General features: G+C 42.0%; 1 protein-coding gene across 2 annotated transcripts in view; it reads left to right on the top strand.

The window, feature by feature from the left end:
* The first annotated feature begins 9,171 nt into the window (after positions 1-9,171).
* LOC147458812 (pentatricopeptide repeat-containing protein At5g16860-like) overlaps positions 9,172-20,242 on the top strand; it is a 34,006-nt gene continuing 22,935 nt past the window's right edge. Inside the window, exon 1 of one of the 2 annotated variants that reach the window (XR_015187799.1) lies at positions 9,172-12,775. Coding sequence is in view for 1 of the 2 variants with exons in the window: in XM_086510247.1 (XP_086366373.1) it covers positions 9,960-11,780 (1,821 nt within the window). In the remaining variant the exon portion in view is untranslated. Of the gene's footprint in view, positions 13,338-20,242 lie in introns of those variants that run through there. The other variant, XM_086510247.1, reaches the window with a different exon arrangement.

Genomic DNA, 20,242 nt, shown 5'->3' with positions numbered 1-20,242 from the left:
AATTGTGGGTAGCCTAGAAATCCATCTTGAATGACACTGAATAGAAGAGCACAGTGTCTGCGCTTAAAGATGATTTAATTAATTTTTAAGGCATGATGACCCAATGGAGAGCACAAATCCATCTCCTAATTCAATTGGGATAGTTGGCTTAATGGTTAATTATGTGCTGTCTATTTGAATTTTACTAACAGTGAGTGCATGATGGTTTGTAGATTGGAATTTTGGGGGTTGAGGAGGAGGCGCCGGAAAATAATAATTCTCTCAATCATTTTATTCTTGCACAGTATTTTAGATCTTTTATCAATAATCCACTATGGTTGCTTTGCAAATAGAATAGTGAGAACTCACCCTAAGAGGGTCATGCAATAAGTAATGTGTTCCACTCATAATTAAAGTTGGACTAAAGTGTAAAAAAGGGGCCTCCAATTTTTGGCACCAATAATATATCAAACATCAAATACCAAACTCCACAAGAGGTGTCGTGGCTGCAATCTTTAGGCCTTTCTTGTGTAGATGCTCAAATTTTTCCCCTTTTCCTCTCTCTTATGCTATGTTGTGTTTCTCTGTGTACTCCATGATTATGTCTACATCTCTTACACTCTTCCCTTGTCAATTTATTCTCTTTTGTGTGTGTGTGTGTGTGTGTGTGTGTGTGTGTGTGTGTGTGTGTGTGTGTGTTGTCATAGTCTAGGTGTGTGTGAGTACTTGGTAATTGGAAGGGATGGTGAAAGGTGAACAAGCAGAGGTGCAAGAAAAATTGAGAATTGGAAGTAAGCAACCATTCTCGCCATCTCCCCTTCCAACTGTGGTATAAGAGAAACAGATTTGAGAAAATTGGCAATTAAGTTATGAATCGGCAATATCAAGTCTGCAAATTGAAGCTAATCGATGATCAATCGACAAATTAATTTTCCTTATCGACATCGAGAATTGGTATGGTCAATTCAAGTTTCAATTAATAGCTAACTCTTGGCGACTGTGAAGGCAAAAGAGAGGCAGTCTAGAAGCAAAAGGTTCTTGAAGGAACAGGCATCAGAGTGCTTTGAAGATAGCTCAGAAGATCAAAAGCCGGCATAGCTAAAATATTATCAAGCAGTAGTAGTGCATCTGGAAGCGGTTACGAAATTGGAGATCAAATTAGTGGGGATAGAGAAGACAAAATATTTAAAGACGACAGGTTTCAAGATCTTCAAAGCTTCATAGCAAAGATGACGGGTTTCAAGATCTTCAAGGCTTCATAGAGTCAAAAGGGAGCAGATTGGTGAGGCTCACAAAGCAAGGGAAAACAAGCTCGCTCGTCGACAACTTTCTGTGAGACTCACCTCTTCCACACAGGCAGTCATGCCGTCGACTTCATCAAAAGTATGCAAGGCTAGCCTCAAACAGAGCGCCATGGTGTTTTGAACTGTTTTTCCTTCTTACTCGCGGCCCGAAAATACTTGTAGCAGTCGTGGTCATCGGCCTTCTCCCTCTCGTGCTGTCAGCCGACTGCAACACGCTATTAACCATAGCTTTTCACACCTTTTCAACTATAAAAGGTGTTTACATTAAAAGCAAGGCTGGCCTCCCATGGATCCACCAAAAGAAAAAAACATCCCCTCTTAAGAGAGTATTCATCCTACTCAAGCTTTTGGACAATCGACGACACAATCGGCAACAGCTAATTCCAAACCCCTTTGGCCGCCCAACATCAATTTTTTTTTATGTTTCAAGAGAAATTCGGCTGCCTATCACTCGCAACCTCCTAATAGATTCACAGTCGTTCGTATTTCAAAGCCCTTGAGAATTTATAGCAAAAGCTTTAAGCAGGCGGTAATTAATCAAAAACCATCAAAGGGCGAGCACCATTAATGACTACCATCTACGATGGAAGAGAGCTCGGAAGTAAAATAATTATTTTTTAAAATTTCCAATTTCTTGCACACAGGCCTGTTCAACTGGACACCAACTTTCGAATTTGCCATAGTACTCCACAACTTGGATTGGACGGCATCAGGAAATCTACGAGCTAAGTACCCATTTATTTCTGCTTATTCCATTATTTTAATTCTTAAGTGTTACTTTGCATATCATCATATACATATACACTCACAGCCTTAAAACAAATATATATATATATATATATATATATATTTATTTATTTATTTATTTATTTAAAGAAAAGAAAAAAAAGAAAGCACGCAATCGTGGCATACCTTCCACAAGCACCCACAGTTGCTGAAGAGCTTGCCAATCTACAACAATCTCTCACGTATGGACGCATGCGAAGGCAAGAGCTTGAAGATAAATTATTTGCATTCCTGCAGCATACAATCTGCACCGGCACCCACGCGAAACAAAATTAGAAAAGCCTTCACTTTCAAGGATTTTGATGGCACTAAAGATGCTAGCACGGTTCTACCATGCGTTAGCCAATTAGATGACTATTTTCATGATGAAGACTTTCCCGAACGTGAAATGGTAAAGTGTGCATCAAATCATCTCACGAGTAGCGTTGCATTGTGGTAGAACGCCACCAAACAGCATGGTAAAAGACCACGTACTTGGCATGCATTCAAAAAGTTGTTTTTACCTCAAATTTTGCCCACACAATATAAAGCTAAAGCACGATGTCAGTAAGATTTAATTCGACAAGGTTGAAATGAAGATGTACATGGCTATACTGATTGTTTTTGGAACTGCTTAATTCAATTGCAAGCTATTGAACTTGTCAGTCGCAGAAAATTAAAGCGTAAATATATATATGGCTTAGCACTACAAATTGGTGTTGAGGTAGATATGTTTGAATCGGATTCACTATCAAAGGCTATTATTTTGGCCCTTAATGCGGAGAAGAAGAAAGGTGGACAACTCTCTCACACCGAACAAACTGCTAACACTAACCGTAACAAGAGAGCTTCTTTCTCTCCTAGCTTTGATTGGAATAAACATCAAAGCCGTACCTTTTTCAAGGAGCACACATTTGATAATTCTGCCACAACTTCTCAACCTTATGGCAACAACAATAGCAACACGCAGCAACGAGGAAACCAAATTTCTTCCAACCAACGTCCTGCTCAAAATTCTAATTGTAATAAAAAGGTAAAGTGTTTCAAATGTTTCCAGTATGGTCACTATGCAGATAATGCCCAAAGACCCTTTAACAACAACCACCCCAATGGTGCTATTGTTAACCTCATCGAAGATGCTAATCCCAACGACAATGAAGTGGAAGCTAATTACGGTGAGGGATATGATCCTGAGTATGATCACGATGACAAATCATCTTCAGGTACTCCTATATCTCTTCACACTTTGTTTAAAGTGCAAGGCACAATCAAGGGTGAAAGTGTCGTTTTTGTTTTAGATGATGGCAGTAGCCATGATTTTATTTCTGCATGGTTGGCAAAACAACTTTCTCTGTCTCTCTGAAATTTCTTCACCTCACAAAGTTAAAACTGCTTTTAATAATCAATGTTTTACTTGCAAAACCCAAGTCACTATTGAAGTTTGCATTGGTGAATTTACGCAAGCACGTACATTTCTGGTAGCACCATTGCATGATCTTGTTATAATTTTGGGAATTCCATTTTGTCATGAATTGGATCCTTGATTAATTATAAAACACGTACCATGTCTCTCATTCATAATAATAAAAATTTCTCCATCCAAGCAACACTAGCACATCAAACATTTCCACTTCTCTCTCACACCCAAGCCAAAAGAGCAGTTCAAAAACAAGGGAAAACATATCTGATGCTGGTAAATCAAATTTACGTTGAAACTGAAACCTCACATGAATCCACATGATGATTTTCTTTCACAATTTAAAAATTGTTTCATGCATGATCTACCACCTCGGGGGAAGACCACAAAATAGATATTATACCGAGTAGTGAACCTCCTTGTAGAGCACCTTATCATGTAAATCCAATTGCACACAGGGAAATACAAACTCAAATCATTGACTTGCTTGATCGAGGACTTATAAGACCTAGTAGTTCACCATACGGAGCTCTAGTACTTCTTGTTAAGAAGAAAAATGGGACTTTTCGTATGTGTATTGACTACAAAGCTTTAAACAAGATCACCATCAAGAATAGGTTCCCTATTCCTAGAGTGGATGACCTATTAGACAAACTCAAAGGGGCAAACATCTTCAGCAAATTTTACCTCAAATTAGGGTATCACCAAGTCAAAATGTTTGATCAAACGAATGTACTAACGACATTCACACACATTATGAACCAAATTTTCATTGACCATGAAGATTTTGTGATTGTATTCTTTGATGATATTCTTGTATTCTAGAAAATCAGAACAAGAACATAAAGAGCACTTAACACGTGTATTTGAACTGCTTGCACACAAGTACTTATATCTGAATCTTGAAAGGAGTTCATTTTTCCAATCTGAAATTGAATATTTGGGACACATTGTATCGCGTAAGGGAATACATGTAGACCCCAAGAAAATTGAAGCCATTCAGTCATGGCTTATACCAAAAAATTTGCATGAGCTTTGTTCTTTTATTGGTATATGCAATTATTACAGGAAGTTTGTACGTAACTTTTCTTACAAATCTCATTAGCTCACTTTCCTGGGTAAAGAAAAATTCTCCTTATGTATGGTCTAATTTGCAAGAAAGTTCCTTTAATGCACTCAAGAATACTTTGATAAATGCACAAGTACTGCAATTGACTGATTTTGATAGACCATTCTTTGTCGTAGTCACTGATGCAAGTGGGAAAGATATCGGTGCAATCCTTATGCAAGATAACCATCCACTTGCATTTGAAAGTCACAAGTTTAAGCCGTCTGAAGCAAAATTTAGTACATATGACAAAGAGTTGACTGCTGTTGTACATGCTTTGAAAATCTGGAAACACTATACAGTATCAAGTATTTATTGTCTCAACCCTTAGTAGATGATAGATATATTAAGTGGGCTGCATTCATTCAAGGTTTTCAACCCAACATTCCATACTAACCTGGTAAGGAGAATGTTGTAGCTAATGCTTTGAGTCGAAGATCCTCTCTTAATAATCTATTAACCATTACGAGTACTTCATTTGATTCAATGCCTGACACTTATGCACAAGATGATGATTTCAAAACCACATGATTGCATATGATTGAAAACTCTGTACACACAATTTTAAAATACACTATTCAAGAAAACTTTCTTTATTTCAAACAAAAATTGTGTGTAACTAAACCTTTTTGTACAAGAGTTGCATAAGCCACCCTAAGCTAGACATAGAGGATTTGCTGCTACTTTTTCAAAACTTATGTCGTGATTTCTATTGGCATATTATGAAAACTGATGTTAAACAGTATGTTTTAACTTGTTTGATTTGTCAAAAGATCAAAGCCGCAACGGGTAAGAAACTGGGACTTTTACACCCTCTCCCTATTCTTGAAAAACCTTGGGAAAATATTTCAATGGATTCTGTCAACTGGATTTCCACTCACTGTTCACAAGCATGATATGATTTGGAATGTAATTGACCATTTTTCTAAACAAGCATATTTCATTCCTTATAAGAAAACACTCACAATACATCAAGCTGCACTTCTATTTCTTAAAGCTCTATTTCCATATCATGATTTGCCTAAAGTTATAATCTCTTATCGAGATTCCAAATTTTGTAGTGTATTTTGGACTACTGTTTTTGAAAATCTTGGAACCACACTTGATTTTACTTATGCATTCCATTCTAAGTCTAATGGTCAAACCAAAGTCACCAATCGAACTATCATTGACTTGTTAAAAGCTTATGTTTCTTCTCAACCCAAGAAATGGGATGATTACCTGCATATTTTCGAGTTTGCATATAGCAACAACACTCACACTGCCACATGTAAATCTCCATTTGAATTTGAAATTGTGTATGGTTATTCTCTGCCTACTCCCGCTTCACGTCTTTCCAATATTATGTCTGTTCACTGATGATTTTACTGTTAATTTTCATGATATTTATGCAAGTGTGCATTCTGCCATTAAACACTCACAAGAACTTTACACTAAGCATGCTAACAAGCACTACAAGGCACATTAATTCAAAGAACATGATTATGTTATGCTTCGCATTGAAAAACAAAGGATCAAAAGTGTACATACTAATGTTTTTGTTAAACTTGCTCCTCATTTTTATGGCCCATTCAGAATTTGTGATGTGATCAATGATGTTTCATTTCGTTTAGACCTACCTTCACATTGGCACATTCACAATACTTTCCACATTAGTCTTTTAAGACCTTAGGACCCCTACCTACGCATCACATTTATGAGGATCCACCTTCACTTGTGGACCAAGAAGAACATCTCATCCCTGCACAAATAGTTGATCACGAGACCACTACCACACGCACGGGCATGGTTTATAACTGCTATCTTTTGACCTTCAAAGGCCACAATAGAGAGGATGCCAAGTGGATTCCTGAAAAAAAATTCCGCAACTTCTCATAACTTCTCCATACTTTCCATCACTCACGGTCCAGTTGATTCTTTAGTGAACAACTGAGGGTAGTTGCTATCCATGGTGGGAGGGATGTTACGAAATTGGGCACCCTCCTGTTGCATGTGGTTAACTGCAATTAGGATAGTTGGCTTAATGGTTAGTTATGTGCTATCTATTTGAATTTTACTAACAGTGAGTGCATGATGGTTTGTAGATTGGAATTCTAAGAGTTGATGAGGAGGCGCCGGCAAATAATAATTCTCTCAGTCATTTTATTCTTGCACAGTATTTTAGATCTTTTATCAATAAGCCACTATGGCTGCTTTATAAATAGGACACTGAGAATTCACCTTAAGAGGGTCATGCAATAAGTAATGTGTTCCACTCATAACTAAAGTGGGACTAAAGTGTAAAAGAGGGCCTCCAATTTTTGGCACCAATAATATATCAAATATGAGATACCAAACTCCACAAGAGGTGCCGGGGAGTTTGCGGCTGCAATCTTTAGGCCTTTCTTGTGTGGATGCTCAATTTTTTTCCCTTTCTTATCTCTTATGCTATGTTGTGTTTCTATGTGTACTCCATGATTATGTCTACATCTCTTACACCCCTCTTACACTCTTCCCTTGTCAATTTATTCTCGTGTGTGCGTGTTCGTGCTGTCATAGTCTAGGTGTGTGTGAGTACTTAGTAATTGGAAGGGATGGTGAAAGGTTGACAAGTAGAGGTGCAAGCCAAATTGGGAATTGGAAGCAAGCAACCGTTCTCGCCATCTCCCCTTCCAACATCTTCAACTATCTATGGAGGCATCCAAGATTCCTAAAGAGGAACTTGTGAGCAATGCTAGCTCTGAACCCCAATTTAGAGAAATGGCTAAAGTCTTTTTTTAATCCAGAATCAAAGCCAATCAATCAGATACAACTGGATGGATCTACACATCATCGATTTTTCACAAGCTCGCAAGGGCACGACTAACCAAAGGAAAGAAAACGTTGCATGATCTTGATACAAAGACCTGGCATGCACTCACACCCTATGAGGTGGAGATGCTCATTGAGAGAAAGCAGAAACTGGATTAGGAGGATATATAGAATTATTCAGAAGGAGAATACAGCCTCAAGGGCCCCCCCTCAAGGTCAAGACATGCCTAGAGTTCTTCAATCACCAACTCAGTAAATGACAAAGACTCAAACTGAAGAAAGCTTCAGACAAATAGAGGGCTAATCGTAAAAGGTGAAGTTAGACTAGTAGTCTAAAATTTTGGAAACACGCCCAAATTCAAGAAAGGGGAGGAGGATGTAGATAGTGGGAACCGGCCCCTAGAAGTGGCTTCTACAAATTACTTACCGCTGGTAGTTAGTAGTCGATAACTGCATAGTCAATCAGTCAATCAAATCTAGAATGGGCACCTATAAATAGGACCCATTACTTTCATTTGGGTTGGTCTTTCCCTTTCTGAGAGCCCTATTATATAACGAGTTGTCAAAACTCTTGTACCATCTTGTAACTGAGCACTGAGTGCATCATCAATTGTACTTCCACATTTGTACTCTTGAACTCATAAATCTAAATACCTAATTTCTAGATGTCTCAGTTCCTATCATCTGAATCCATTCTTTCAATTCACTTCAATTATCTGTTTGATTTTCCCATATGGTCTTTTGAAGTCTAATTCTGTTCATTTTGTTAGATCTGGTATCTGACGTCTGACTCTTATGTTCTAAACCTGTAATAGTTGTCAAGTGACCAACTCATTCCAATAGACGTGATGAGCATTTACATGGAGAGTTCTTGAGGTGTGAGGTGGACGTTTAGATGGTGTATGAGAGGGGGATGTGTTGTTGAATAAGCACGTGTATGTGTGGTCAACACCAATAATATGTGTTGGGATTCCCAGGAAAGGGATAATTGTGTGGCCTCTCTATATCCAAAAATGTAAACCGCTATGCTGCCTCCTTCAATGATTGATGGTGGTATCCATGTAAATCCTCCTAAGTTGGGCCATTGCCATCCCGTTGTAAATAAATGAGATGATGTTGTGACCCTAGAAAAAGTACTTGGTGCCCATATGTTGTGGGTGTCATTGTGTTTGTTCAAGTCTTCTCTCATCCAAGGGGTGTAGCATCTCAAACTCCTCAAAATCATAGGTCTCACATTGTCCGCTCTTGGTCCACCCATTGAAGTCTTCCATGAGAAAAAGACTTCTTCTAGCTTGGAGTACTCCATAATCCCCTCTATTGTGTATGATGAATGTGTATCTCCCTTCTCCTCTCTTTCCTCCTCCTTGGAGCCATCCTCTTGAGTATCTCCTAGCTTGGAGTACTCCATAATCCCCTATGTTGTGTATGATGAATGTGTATCTCCCTTCTCCTCTCTTTCCTCCTCCTTGAAGCCATCTTCTTGAGTATCTCCTTGACTATTGCAAATCTTGACTATGCTGGTACGAAGTAGCATATGGAAATGTATATGAAATATGCTCTTCCTGTAACTGCACATCCACATGAAGCTAGCCTTTCGGTCTTGTGCAACAATCTATACTCTCTCCTATAGCTCTCTCCTATATAGAATTGCCACTCCTCCTAAGCCTTGAAAAGTGTTATGTTGCATACACTATCACAAGTGACTCTTGGTAGGCCCCTCTTTGGTCTCTCATGTGTCTAACGTAAGGCCTTGTTCAGACTGCACAATTGGGCTTGTACCTTTTTCACCCAGAAGTAGAACCAACGTTTAGAGTGTCCACTGTCTGTCTGTGTCTCTCTCTCTCTCTCTCTCACACACACACACACAAGAGGAAACGAAAGCAAATGTAGATCGCAACGGCATTTGATTGGCTGAGCATGTGCAACACAAGCTGTGAGAGGAGTGGGAAAGCCGGGAACATTGAGCAGCCCTCTTGGGTGTGAGTCAGTGGACTTACGCCATAGCTGACTCACACCAGCTAACCATGGCTAGCAAAGATGTGTGTGTAGTCTGAACCGCCTCAAGCGCTTGCTTTCATTGGTCAACAACCTATGTTCAGATTGCACAATTGAGCTTCTGCCGTTTGCCACCCAGACATAGAACCACCGTTTAACTGTGTCATTCACACACAAGGAGAAAAGGAAGCAGTTGTAGATTGTATTGGCATTTGATTGGTTGGAGTACGTGCAACACAGTTAGCATGCCAACTAGCTTAAGGCGTTTCGGGCACGCGGACCTGAAGAAATTGCATTGTTACCAAACAGTGCTTGTGAAGGATGTAAACAGTGGGGGTCAATAACACGCGAACGTGCAGGCTAGGCTTGAGGGGATCGTGTTACTAGCTCAGTGGGGCCTCCCGTGCGAAACAAAGACGCATTTGTACCACCTTGGATAGAGTAGTCTCTGTGGGTGCTGAGTCATTGCAATTCCACAGCGCAATTTGTAGCTCTGTGTAGTATTGCCGAGAGAGAGAGAGAGAGAGAGAGAGAGAGAGAGAGAGAGAAGAAGAGAGAGTCGAGATATCCCAATAAATTTGGGCCAGCGCTTGTCTCAGCAATGGCTGTTACGAACCGCGACATGTCGGATCACTCGCAGTGGTGGGATAATCGCTACCCAGACGACAGGCATACCCCAACCTCAGAGTCTCTGTGGATGGGCGGTAACCGGCCGTGGCTCAATAAAGAGCTTAGAAAAAGGGGCTTGGCGCTGCCAAACAGAGAGCTGCATCATAGCAGCAATAGCTGCGGATTTTCATCTGCTAGAGCTCAAGATGTGCGGTATGCTCTAGTACACTCTCTGAGGGCTTGCACCAAAAACAAAGATTTACACAGAGGCACTAGACTACATGAGGATATTCTGAGATTGGGCCTCCTAGAGAAGTGCTCAGATGCCCTAGTAACCATGTTTGCAAAATGTGGTGAGCTTGGGAAAGCAAAAGAAATCCTAGACATGCATAAGAGCACGGATGTAATTACATGGACTGCATTGATAGCAGGCTATGCTCAGGGTGGCCAAGGCCAAAATGCCCTGGATTGTTTTAAACGCATGCAGCAGGAGGGTATCCTTCCAAATGCTGTGACCTACACTTGCATCTTTAAAGCCTGTGCGTCTATTGGAGCTGCTGAGAAAGGAAAAGAAATCCATGACGTGGTTGTGAAGCAAGGGTTGTTGCTAGATGATAGAGTGCTTGGCAATGCTATTGTGGACATGTATGCCAAATGTGGTGCACTTTCAAAGGCTCAAGATGTTCTTGAGAAACTCCCTTCTCGAGATGTTGTCTCTTGGAGCGCACTAATTGCAGGATATGTCAAAGAGGGGCGAGGTGAGGAAGCGCTAGATTGCTTTGATCATATGCAGGGTGACGGCATTCGTCCAAATGCAGTGACCTACATTAGTGTTTTGAAAGCTTATGCCACTCTTCGAGACCTTGAAAAGGGCAAAAAAATTCACGATAAGGTTGCTAAGCAAGGGTTGTTGCAGGATCACATTGAGCTAGGCACTGCGTTGCTGGATATGTATGCCAAGTGCGGTGATCTTCCTAAAGCCCAAAGTGTGCTTGACAGCCTCCCTTCGCGGGATGTTATCTCTTGGAATGCACTGATTGCGGGATACGCACAAGAGGGTCAAGGTGAGCAAGCATTAATTTGCTTTGATCGCATGCAGCATGAGGGCATTTTTCCAGATACAACAACCTATGCATGCATCTTGAAAGCATGTGCATCTATTGGAGCAGCTGACAAAGGGAAGGAAATTCATGATGCCATTGAGAAGCAAGGATTGTTGCAAAGTGACATCATGGTGGGAAATGCTGTTGTGGACATGTATGCCAAGTGCGGTGCTCTTTCAAAGGCACAAGAAGTACTTGAGAAGCTACCTTCTCGAGATGTTGTAACTTGGAATGCACTGATCACAGGTTTTGCACAAGAGGGTCAAGGTGAGCAAGCGGTGTGCTGTTTTGAACACATGGAACGTGAGGGCATTTTTCCAGATGCAGTGACGTTTCTTTGCATGCTCAACGTGTGTAGCCACCTTGGTCTTGTCGAAGAAGGTTATTCTACTTTTTTGAAAATGGGCACCAAATATGGTGTAAACCCTAATCCAGAGTGCTTCACGTGTATAGTTGACCTTTTTGGTCGCGCAGGGCATCTGGAAAAGGCAGTACAACTGATCCATGAGATGCCAACTTTCGATTGTTCTGCAAATTGGATTGCTTTACTGGGTGCTTGCCGGAAATGGGGAGATGTTGAAGTTGGGAGGTTGGCTTTTGAACAAGCTGCTCGGGAAAGTAAATTCCATGGACCAGCATGTGTCCTCATGTCAGATATTTATGCAGCAGCTGGCATGCAAGAGAACGCAAAAATTATTAAAGCCAATTGAAATAAAGCACAGAAGAAGCCGGGGGAGAGGACACAGTACACACACAAAGCTCTTTATATATGCAAAGCTAAAAGAGACCATTGGGAAAACCCCCCTGCAAGGATAGCTGCAATGTCTGTTCTTAGCTTTGTATGTGGTCCATGTTTGGCTAACGAGAACTCTTGCAAGGCAGGGATGACATTGAAAGGCCAATGAATGTACGTTATTTATGAGCTTCTAATGTGTAGATGTTATACATGGTGGTGGCATGACAAGGGGGAGGAAAAGTCTCATCAAAGTCATCGCCCTTCTTTTGAGGATAAACTTTTGCAGCATCCCTAGCCTTGTAGCAGTGGGGGACTATCATCATGGGTGCGTTCCAACTTCTTAGTCCACTTGTAGAGATATTGCCTTTACAAGACAAATTACTCATGTACTATGTGACTGTGCTTGCATTGCAGCCAATGGATTTTCTCAACTCAATGGACTTGAGCTTCCTCTAAACGTCTTATTAAATGACACATCACACATGCGAAAAGTGTGACTGTTGAGTTTGGGAACTCTGGATAGTCTACAGGTGGTAACACAAATTGCCACCTTCCAAATGTCTGAGAGACGAAAGTGTGCACTCAAAGAATTGCCAAGCTGCTCGATGCTATCTCTTGCAGCTACTCACCATATGGCTGCCCGTGTCTGAGCACTCCATGCTAAGGCAGGTCTGAACACGTAGCTGGAGGAACAATATCGAGGACACTGATTGTCATCTCCATCTAGAGACAAAGCAGCTGAATGAGAAGGGCTACTTGGGCTCAAGCCCTTGGACACAATCCTCGGCAAGGATGGGAGAGCAACTCCAAGGGCTCACAACAACACTTTCTCTCACCACATAGATGCTGCGAGTTAGAGTATTGGGGAGCCCATTTCTTCATGGAAGGAGTTGAGTAGGGCCAGGAGGAGTTATCAATTAAACACTATCAAGAGGGGTGCCACAACAAGCCAACAACAGCAAAATGCAGGTAAAAAAGTCTCAATCATCTTATCAAAAGATGTGGTGGTTAAGGATGAAGTTGGAGTATCATCTGAAGGCATGCATTGGTTAGTGTCACAGGCCTAAACGGGTGAGAAATAATGAATATCTTTTAAACAATTATTTAGGGTTAGTGATAGTTGGGGGGGGGGGGGGGGGGGGGGGGGGCGTCCCTAGCGGTCAATGGGATGTTGAGTAACTTAACCATTGCCTGTTTACGTGATACATTTGTTGATTGGAAGCATAGTTGGCACCTTGTCTAGCTAGGTTGAGATGCCTAGTCTATCCCTTGAAAAGGGGAACACATATTACTTAGACCATGCATGAAGAAGAGGTTCTCAGACCATAGAAACAAATAACCTTAATAGTAGATAGTAGATTGACTTTCAGCATGCATGTCGATGAGACTCTTTTTGGGGACGCTCGGACAGGTGGATGCGTGTCAGTGAGTGTATATCATGACAAAACAACCCTCTTTCAAGAACTCTATCTGACTGCCCATTAATTAAGATTGAGATTTGTTTGGGTAGGTGCTCACCCTCAGATCTGAGGGATTCATCTCTTTGGATATATTCTTCTCCTAGCTAGCTGATTTGAGAGATGGGTCTTTCTAAAGAGATCCTTTCCTATCTAGCAATCCACCAAGCACATCAAGAGCTTTGGCACCCAAGTGTGGTAGATTGGTTATCCCAGCTTTCTCTCTATTAACAGATCATTAGTTCAAGACTCGTCGGATGGGTCTTTGAGGTCCCGTGTGATGGTTCCTATGATGTCAAGAAGTTTACTTCTCTTCTTCTTCTTCTACTTAGATTCTTGTTGTTGTTCAAGCATAATTCAAGATGCCAATGTGGGAATAATGTCCCGTCAACCTTGGATACAAGGGAGATGGCTCCCCCCCACCCAATGTGTGGAAGTTGGGGAAAGAGAGTGCTTATCCTCCAGTTCCTCAAGAAGATCAAAAGAACCGCTTCCATGAGGAAGAGGGTGGTGTTACGGAGGCTCCCTGGGTCCTGATCCTCTGGGATGATGGTCTCACATGGATATAGAGTGGGCATAGGCGGGCATGTGTGCCTTGTGTCCTATAGGCCCTGTAGAGGGGCAAGAGAGCTACTCAGCTATATATCGCGACGACTGCACCATCACTGATGGCAAGGGCAGTCAAATTCAGACAGTGTGCTTCATCTAGAGGATGAGAAAGCTACCACAGGATAAGACTTTCATACAGAGCTTTTGAGGCATCAGAGTCTAGAGAGGGTAGATCCTGGTATACAAAAATGACATGTTGGTTCAACACACTTGGCCTTGATATAGAGCAGCTACCGCCCTTTCAGTTTGATTCTGACTCACCATTTAGCTGCCTCACTGAGAGGAATCTGGTTCTCAGACAAGCTGGCAGCTATTTATCAGAGAGACTGGATCACACCCATACATCATGGAGGGCTGGTTCATCTAGGGGGCAGCATATATGGCACATACATGCAACAAAGTGCTTGAGTGGCAATAGGATAGCTCAAAGTGTCATCACACAGATTAGAGATTGAGGCAGGATAAGTTGCTCACATTGCCAGGAAGTACTTGCGGAGTATGTGCAGATGGGGTCGAGAATGAGGAGCATTACATAGTGTAGATGCCCAACTTATGAAAGCATATGGAGCGGATACACTGCTCAGCTCACAGGACAGCCCACACTCAAAGAGATGGATTCAAGAGACCAAAGGCACTTGGGCTGCTTCATACTTGAGATTCAGAGACGTAAAAAGGTCCTATGCTAGGCACCTCTCGATTCCAATGGAGAACAACTCAACGATTCCTTTCAAAGGGCTACTCTAGAACCCTCTCCTAACACCCTAAGAGGAGTCACATTACACCAGACAGAGGCTGTTCGAGGCTTGAGCTCACTAATAGCCAAGAGCACCACGGTATTGAGCCCAAAATTACATCAGAGGGAGATGGCGTGCATCCATTGAGCCATTGTCCCACAAGATACGTTCACATGAGCAAATGTCACTTGTGGTACCATCTTGGAAAGATGGTTATAGATTGGATGTATATCACTAGGATGAATGCCTCAGTTTGTTGGCATGATCAAACTCCCTCTCCTAGTTGTTCTTGCAAAACGCTACAAGATATGCCATATGACCAAATTTTACCTCCATGGCATGCATCCTATTATTGGTATGCTGCAATTTATGTCATGCACCTTTTAGGAATGAATTTTGCTTGGATGCTTGATATAAGTGGACCCATCACCTAACAATATGTCCACATGGCCAAAGCCTCTCCCCTCTTAAATGAAGTGTGGTGGCCCATTGAGCCACTGTCCCACAAGATATGCCATATGGACAAATGTCACTTGCGGTGCATGCATTTGATGAGGAGATGCGTGCACATTGAATTCATCATGCTTGTCACGTTGGTTATACAGACCCTGTCCCTCTCCCTTGGGTCATGGGGTGTGTGGTTGCAAGGTATGATTATATTTCCGAATCTCTTTTCCCACACAAGCACCTCTTAGGAATTCTCTCGATCCCTCATTCGTTCTATGATAATTTCTTGATAAGGTAAAAAATCTCCCCCTCTAATAAAAGAGTGTGTGGGTCCACGACCAATTTTCCCACAAGATATAGCCATATGGAGAAATGTCACTTGTGCTCAATGTGGATCAATCACTCCTTCAATGAGTATTTGTCCTCATGTCAAGCCTTCTCCCCTCTCAATGGAACGTGTTATCGCAATGAACCATGGCACCATGGACACAATAATTAGCCACATATCCATGCTTTCATGCTAGAAGCAATCCCTTAAAAAAACTTAGTTCGTAAAATCATGGAGTTACCTTAAAGGTTATCAGCAAGTAATCAATCATCACAATTATAGAGCTTTTCAATTTAAGGATACACATACTTGAGAACATGCCTACATAGTGTTAGGATGTGATAAGTCGGATGGAGATGACATGTAATTGACCTAGTCACCTGAAACTCAACAGCAATTCAGTTCAAGTTACCTCTTTGATGGAGTTAATTTAGACTATTGTAATGTCTTTATCACAAGAACAGGAACCTAGTCTATGACACCAGATAGTGTTCAGGCGGACGTAGTATGAATGGAAAATTATAAAATGAGGCCTTGGCTTCATTTGTAAGGGCGGCCTCCACTGTAGAGTATCAGGGGTTAGCCGGTGAGGCTAGGTGTTGCTAAATGGACTATTTTCTTATTTACTTGAGTAATTTCTTTTTATTGAAATTACGATATTTAAAGATGTGCACTTGAACCATAAGGTTAGAAACTGTAGATCTTCTGGAATTATCTAAAGCCATCAGGAACGGAAAACTCTGATGCGTCATATGATGGGTGACATTAAGCATCGCGAAGGGGTTTTATCGTTAGTTCCGTAGGAGAGACCAGGAAACGAATATTCCTGCAGCGTCATGTGATGGGGTGACGGGAGCATCGGAAAGGGAATATCTCGTTGGTCTGGCAGGAAACCCGAACTGGAAAGAGAAATACGCGTAAAGATGCAAGCACAAGAATAAAGATGGGTTTTGAGAAGCTTTGCTTAAAAAGAGGAATATTTTAACGAGTTTTCTGGGAAGAGCAGACCCTTTCCCGCGAGGAATCTATGTTTGCATTGCATTTGTGTATGTGGGTGCATCAAGGGACGCCTGGGAAGTGCTGTGAAAAGCATTGTTTTTAACTTATAAGGTTTAAATGAGTTTTTGGGCAGGTTCAGACCAATTTTAAAATATGCCGGTCGCCCACTTAATAAATGGGCAGCCACTTAGAAAATAAAGTAGCCAACAAATTTTCTCTCCCTATTTCGGGTAGAACAACAAAGAAATTAAAAAATTAAAAAATTAAAAAGAAAAAAAAATCCGCCGCGATCTCTACGCAGCCAACCTCCGCTCAGTTATTCCTGCCGTGGCCAGGGAGCTATAAAAACATCCCATGCCCTCACTCAAAGGAAGGAGTTGCCAGCACCAGCAAGAGAAGACTCTGCCACCAAAAGACGCAAGAGATCGCAAGATTGCAAAGCATGGAAGTCGCTTTTCCCGCGCAAGAGCGTCAGGTATCTATTGTGGATTTTCCATACGAATTGTTGTCCCGTGTTTGTGTGTGTGTATTTGCAGATACTTCATCGCGAAGGAGAAGCGAGAAGGCTTTAGCCTACGCTTGGGAATTCCGGGAACGGAATTCGGAAATTGTCTGCGGAGTCTTGACTCCAAGTACAAACGGAAAAAAAGGATTGAGAGCTCGTCTTTCGGATTTCCCTTACAGGAAGGAACGACCATCAAGTCAGAGAATTAGAACGGAAGGGTTTTCTCCGGTTTTTGTGCTTGTAAAAAAGATTCTTCCTAATAAAGGATTCTCTTTAAGGGGGGGAACCAGCCCATCCCATATACTGTGTCGAACTTCTCCCTCAACTCTATTTAGTTGAAAGATTTTTATTTTCATCTTGTTGATTATTCGTGTGTGCTCCCGTTTGTGACAGTGATATCAGAGCTCGGATTCCTCTCTTTCTCTGCAAAGGAGGACGATTCCGGGAAGGAACAGGAAGAACCATGACAAGTCACGGAAGAACCGCTGAAGACGAACTTCAGCTAGTGCGAGCCCAATTGGCGGAATTGCAACAACTCATTTTGTTGTCGGCTGTCCAAAAGGCTTTGGATGGAATCAAGAAGCCGCAAGGAACGGATGCCGATGGGCGTCAGGAAAATCTTGCTAATGGAAGTAACCCGTAGGTGGATGGTGCGGAAAGAGGTGCCGAAACGCACAAGGGATCTCCGGATCAGGACAAACGGCCTTCCAAGAGCAAGGTCCAGGAAAAAGAACTTTCTCTGCTTAACGAATGCAAGGATGTCTCTATCTCTTCTCCATCATATTCTCCTGACTATACTACTACATCTACTTCTCATACAGTATCTAAATCTTCTCCCAAGAAGAAAACTCCTACTACTTCCCTACATACTACTAAAGAGAAGCCCCAGTTCAAGAGGGATAACCACAGACGTCACCGCAAGATGTGACGAGGATGTGAAGTTTGATAACTACACAGGACGGAGAGATATCTCCAAGGCACTGTCTTTCATCAGGCAGTTTGAAGTTGCTTTTGCCAACGAAAACTTCACTGAAAAATCCAAGTTGCGTCATGTTGGGATGCATCTCAAGGAGACTGCAAGCAACTGGTGGCTAGTCAAAATTCTGGAAGGTACTCAAGCCAAAACCTGGGCTCAATTCAAAGCTGAATTCTATGAACAATTTCTTCCACTTGATTTCGAGAAGGACATTCGGAAGGAATGGGACTGGCTCGCCCAGAAGGAACAAGAAAAAGTCACGGCTTATGTTGACAAGTTTTGGTGGGTTCTTCTAAAATTTACGCCTTTTATGAAGATTTCTGACGAGGAAAAGATGCGAAAGTTTGAAGCAGGTCTTCAACCACCGCTTCGGAAGAGCATGAAGGTGTATCCACACGACACCCTTCAGCGGATGATGGAGTCGGGAATCATTGCCAAGGATTTACATTCCACTGGTACCCCCAGACGGATGGAACATAGCACATATCGTGCAAGGCAAAGAGCGGTCTATGATGACCGTGGCAACCAAGGCAAAAAGCGTTCCCGAGAGGACCCGGATGAGCCTAAGAAGCCAGAGGGTACCGGAAAACGGCTTAAGTATCTTCATGCCGAACCAAGTACAAACCTTCAAAGAACAAGGAAGGTGCTTCTATTGTGATGAAAAAGGACATATGAAGCCCGACTACCCTGTTCAGCAGCAACGGTAGGAACAAGCATCTTCGAAGAAGGAACAATCAAAGAAGGAACCCGCTCCACCGAGCTTGAATTCCAATCTTGATGTGCAAGGAAATACAGAAACCGAGAAAGGGAAGTGCCAGCTCCTTAAAGGCTGGGGATCTGTGAATAACCAGCGGGTGTTGATCCTCTACGACCCTAGATCGACGGACAACTTCATCTCACTGGAAACTGCAGAACGCTTGGGCCTTACACCGGCTCAGCTTGGAACTCCAGTCACTTCCGCATCGGCATTTGAGGGGTTGACCACCTTCGCAACTCGCGTGCAAGGACAACTCAATCTCCAGATTGGCGAATACAAGGACCACGAATGCTTTTTGATGGCACCTATCGAGGGATGTGATATCATCTTGGGTATGCCATGGCATTACCATATGCAACCGGTTCCGGATTATGTAGAAAAGACCCTCGCTTTTGAGCATGAGGGTAAGAATATTAAAATTTTTGATGATGCAGGAGATTGGCTATTCCCTATTGTAATCCGTATCTCCATTAAGCAGGAAATAAAGAAGTGCATTTCTACTTACTTGATTTTCGCACGTGAAAGAGATAAAACTAATGAGGGTTTGCTCTCTAGTTTGGAAATTAAACGTTTCCAATTTCTTGAAAAGTATAAAGATTGTTTCACGGATACTCTACCAGACAAGCTACCTCGGAACGTCACCCGGAAGATCGTCACATTGATCTCGTACCAGGTAGCTCTCCCCCAAACCTACCCCCTTATCGGGTTAGTCTTGCTCAGCAAGAGGAAATTTTGAAGCAAGTCAATGAGCTTATGGAAAAAGGTCTAGTACGACCAAGTACTTCGCCTTACTGCTCTCCAGTTCTACTGGTGCAGAAGAAAGATGGCACGTTTCGAATGTGCATAGATTATCGATCTCTAAATAAGATCACTATCAAGAATCGCTTTCCGATACCCCGGATTGATGATATTCTCAATAAGTTGCAGGGAGCAAGCGTCTTTAGTCGCATTGACTTAAAAAGCAGGTATCATCAGATACGCATAGCCCCTGAAGATGTCCATAAGTCTGCCTTTCGCACAACTTTTGGACTTTATGAATTTTTGGTAATGCCGTTTGGCTTGACCAATACTCCTGCCACATTCAATTGAATAATGCATCGAGTTTTCAGCCCACACCGAGCTTTCACAGGAGTGTTCTTTGATGACATACTCGTCTTTTCAAAGACCAAGGAGGAACATCGGAAGGACTTGGATATAGTGTTTCAGGAATTGCGAAAGCATGAGTTGCATGTGAATGCAAAGAAGAGTGAGTTTTTCCTCACTGAGATACACTATCTCGGCCATATAGTCTCACACAACCAAGTGAAAATGGATCCCGCAAAGATCCAAGTCGTGCAAGATTGGCCAACTCCCACTACGGTACATGATATACGAAGTTTTCTGGGATTATGTTCTTACTGCTAGAGGTTTATCCGAGGCTTTGCTCAAGTAGCAGGACCACTTCATGACCTAACAAGGAAAAAGATTCCTTTCCGGTGGGGATCAAGACAACAAGGTGCCTTTGGTAGGCTAAAGTACCTATTAAGCCATGGAACTATTTTGATAGTGCTAGACTTAAGGAAACCATTCGAGGTTCACTGCGATGCTTTAGGTGATTGCATTAGTGCAGTGCTTAACCAAGAAG

Source organism: Adiantum capillus-veneris, chromosome 4, assembly GCF_014529385.1.
Source record: "Adiantum capillus-veneris isolate H3 chromosome 4, ASM1452938v2, whole genome shotgun sequence".
Taxonomy (NCBI): Eukaryota; Viridiplantae; Streptophyta; class Polypodiopsida; order Polypodiales; family Pteridaceae; genus Adiantum; species Adiantum capillus-veneris.
The sequence above is the reverse complement of the archived record's forward strand: the minus strand, read 5'-3'. Positions and strand labels throughout refer to the sequence as shown.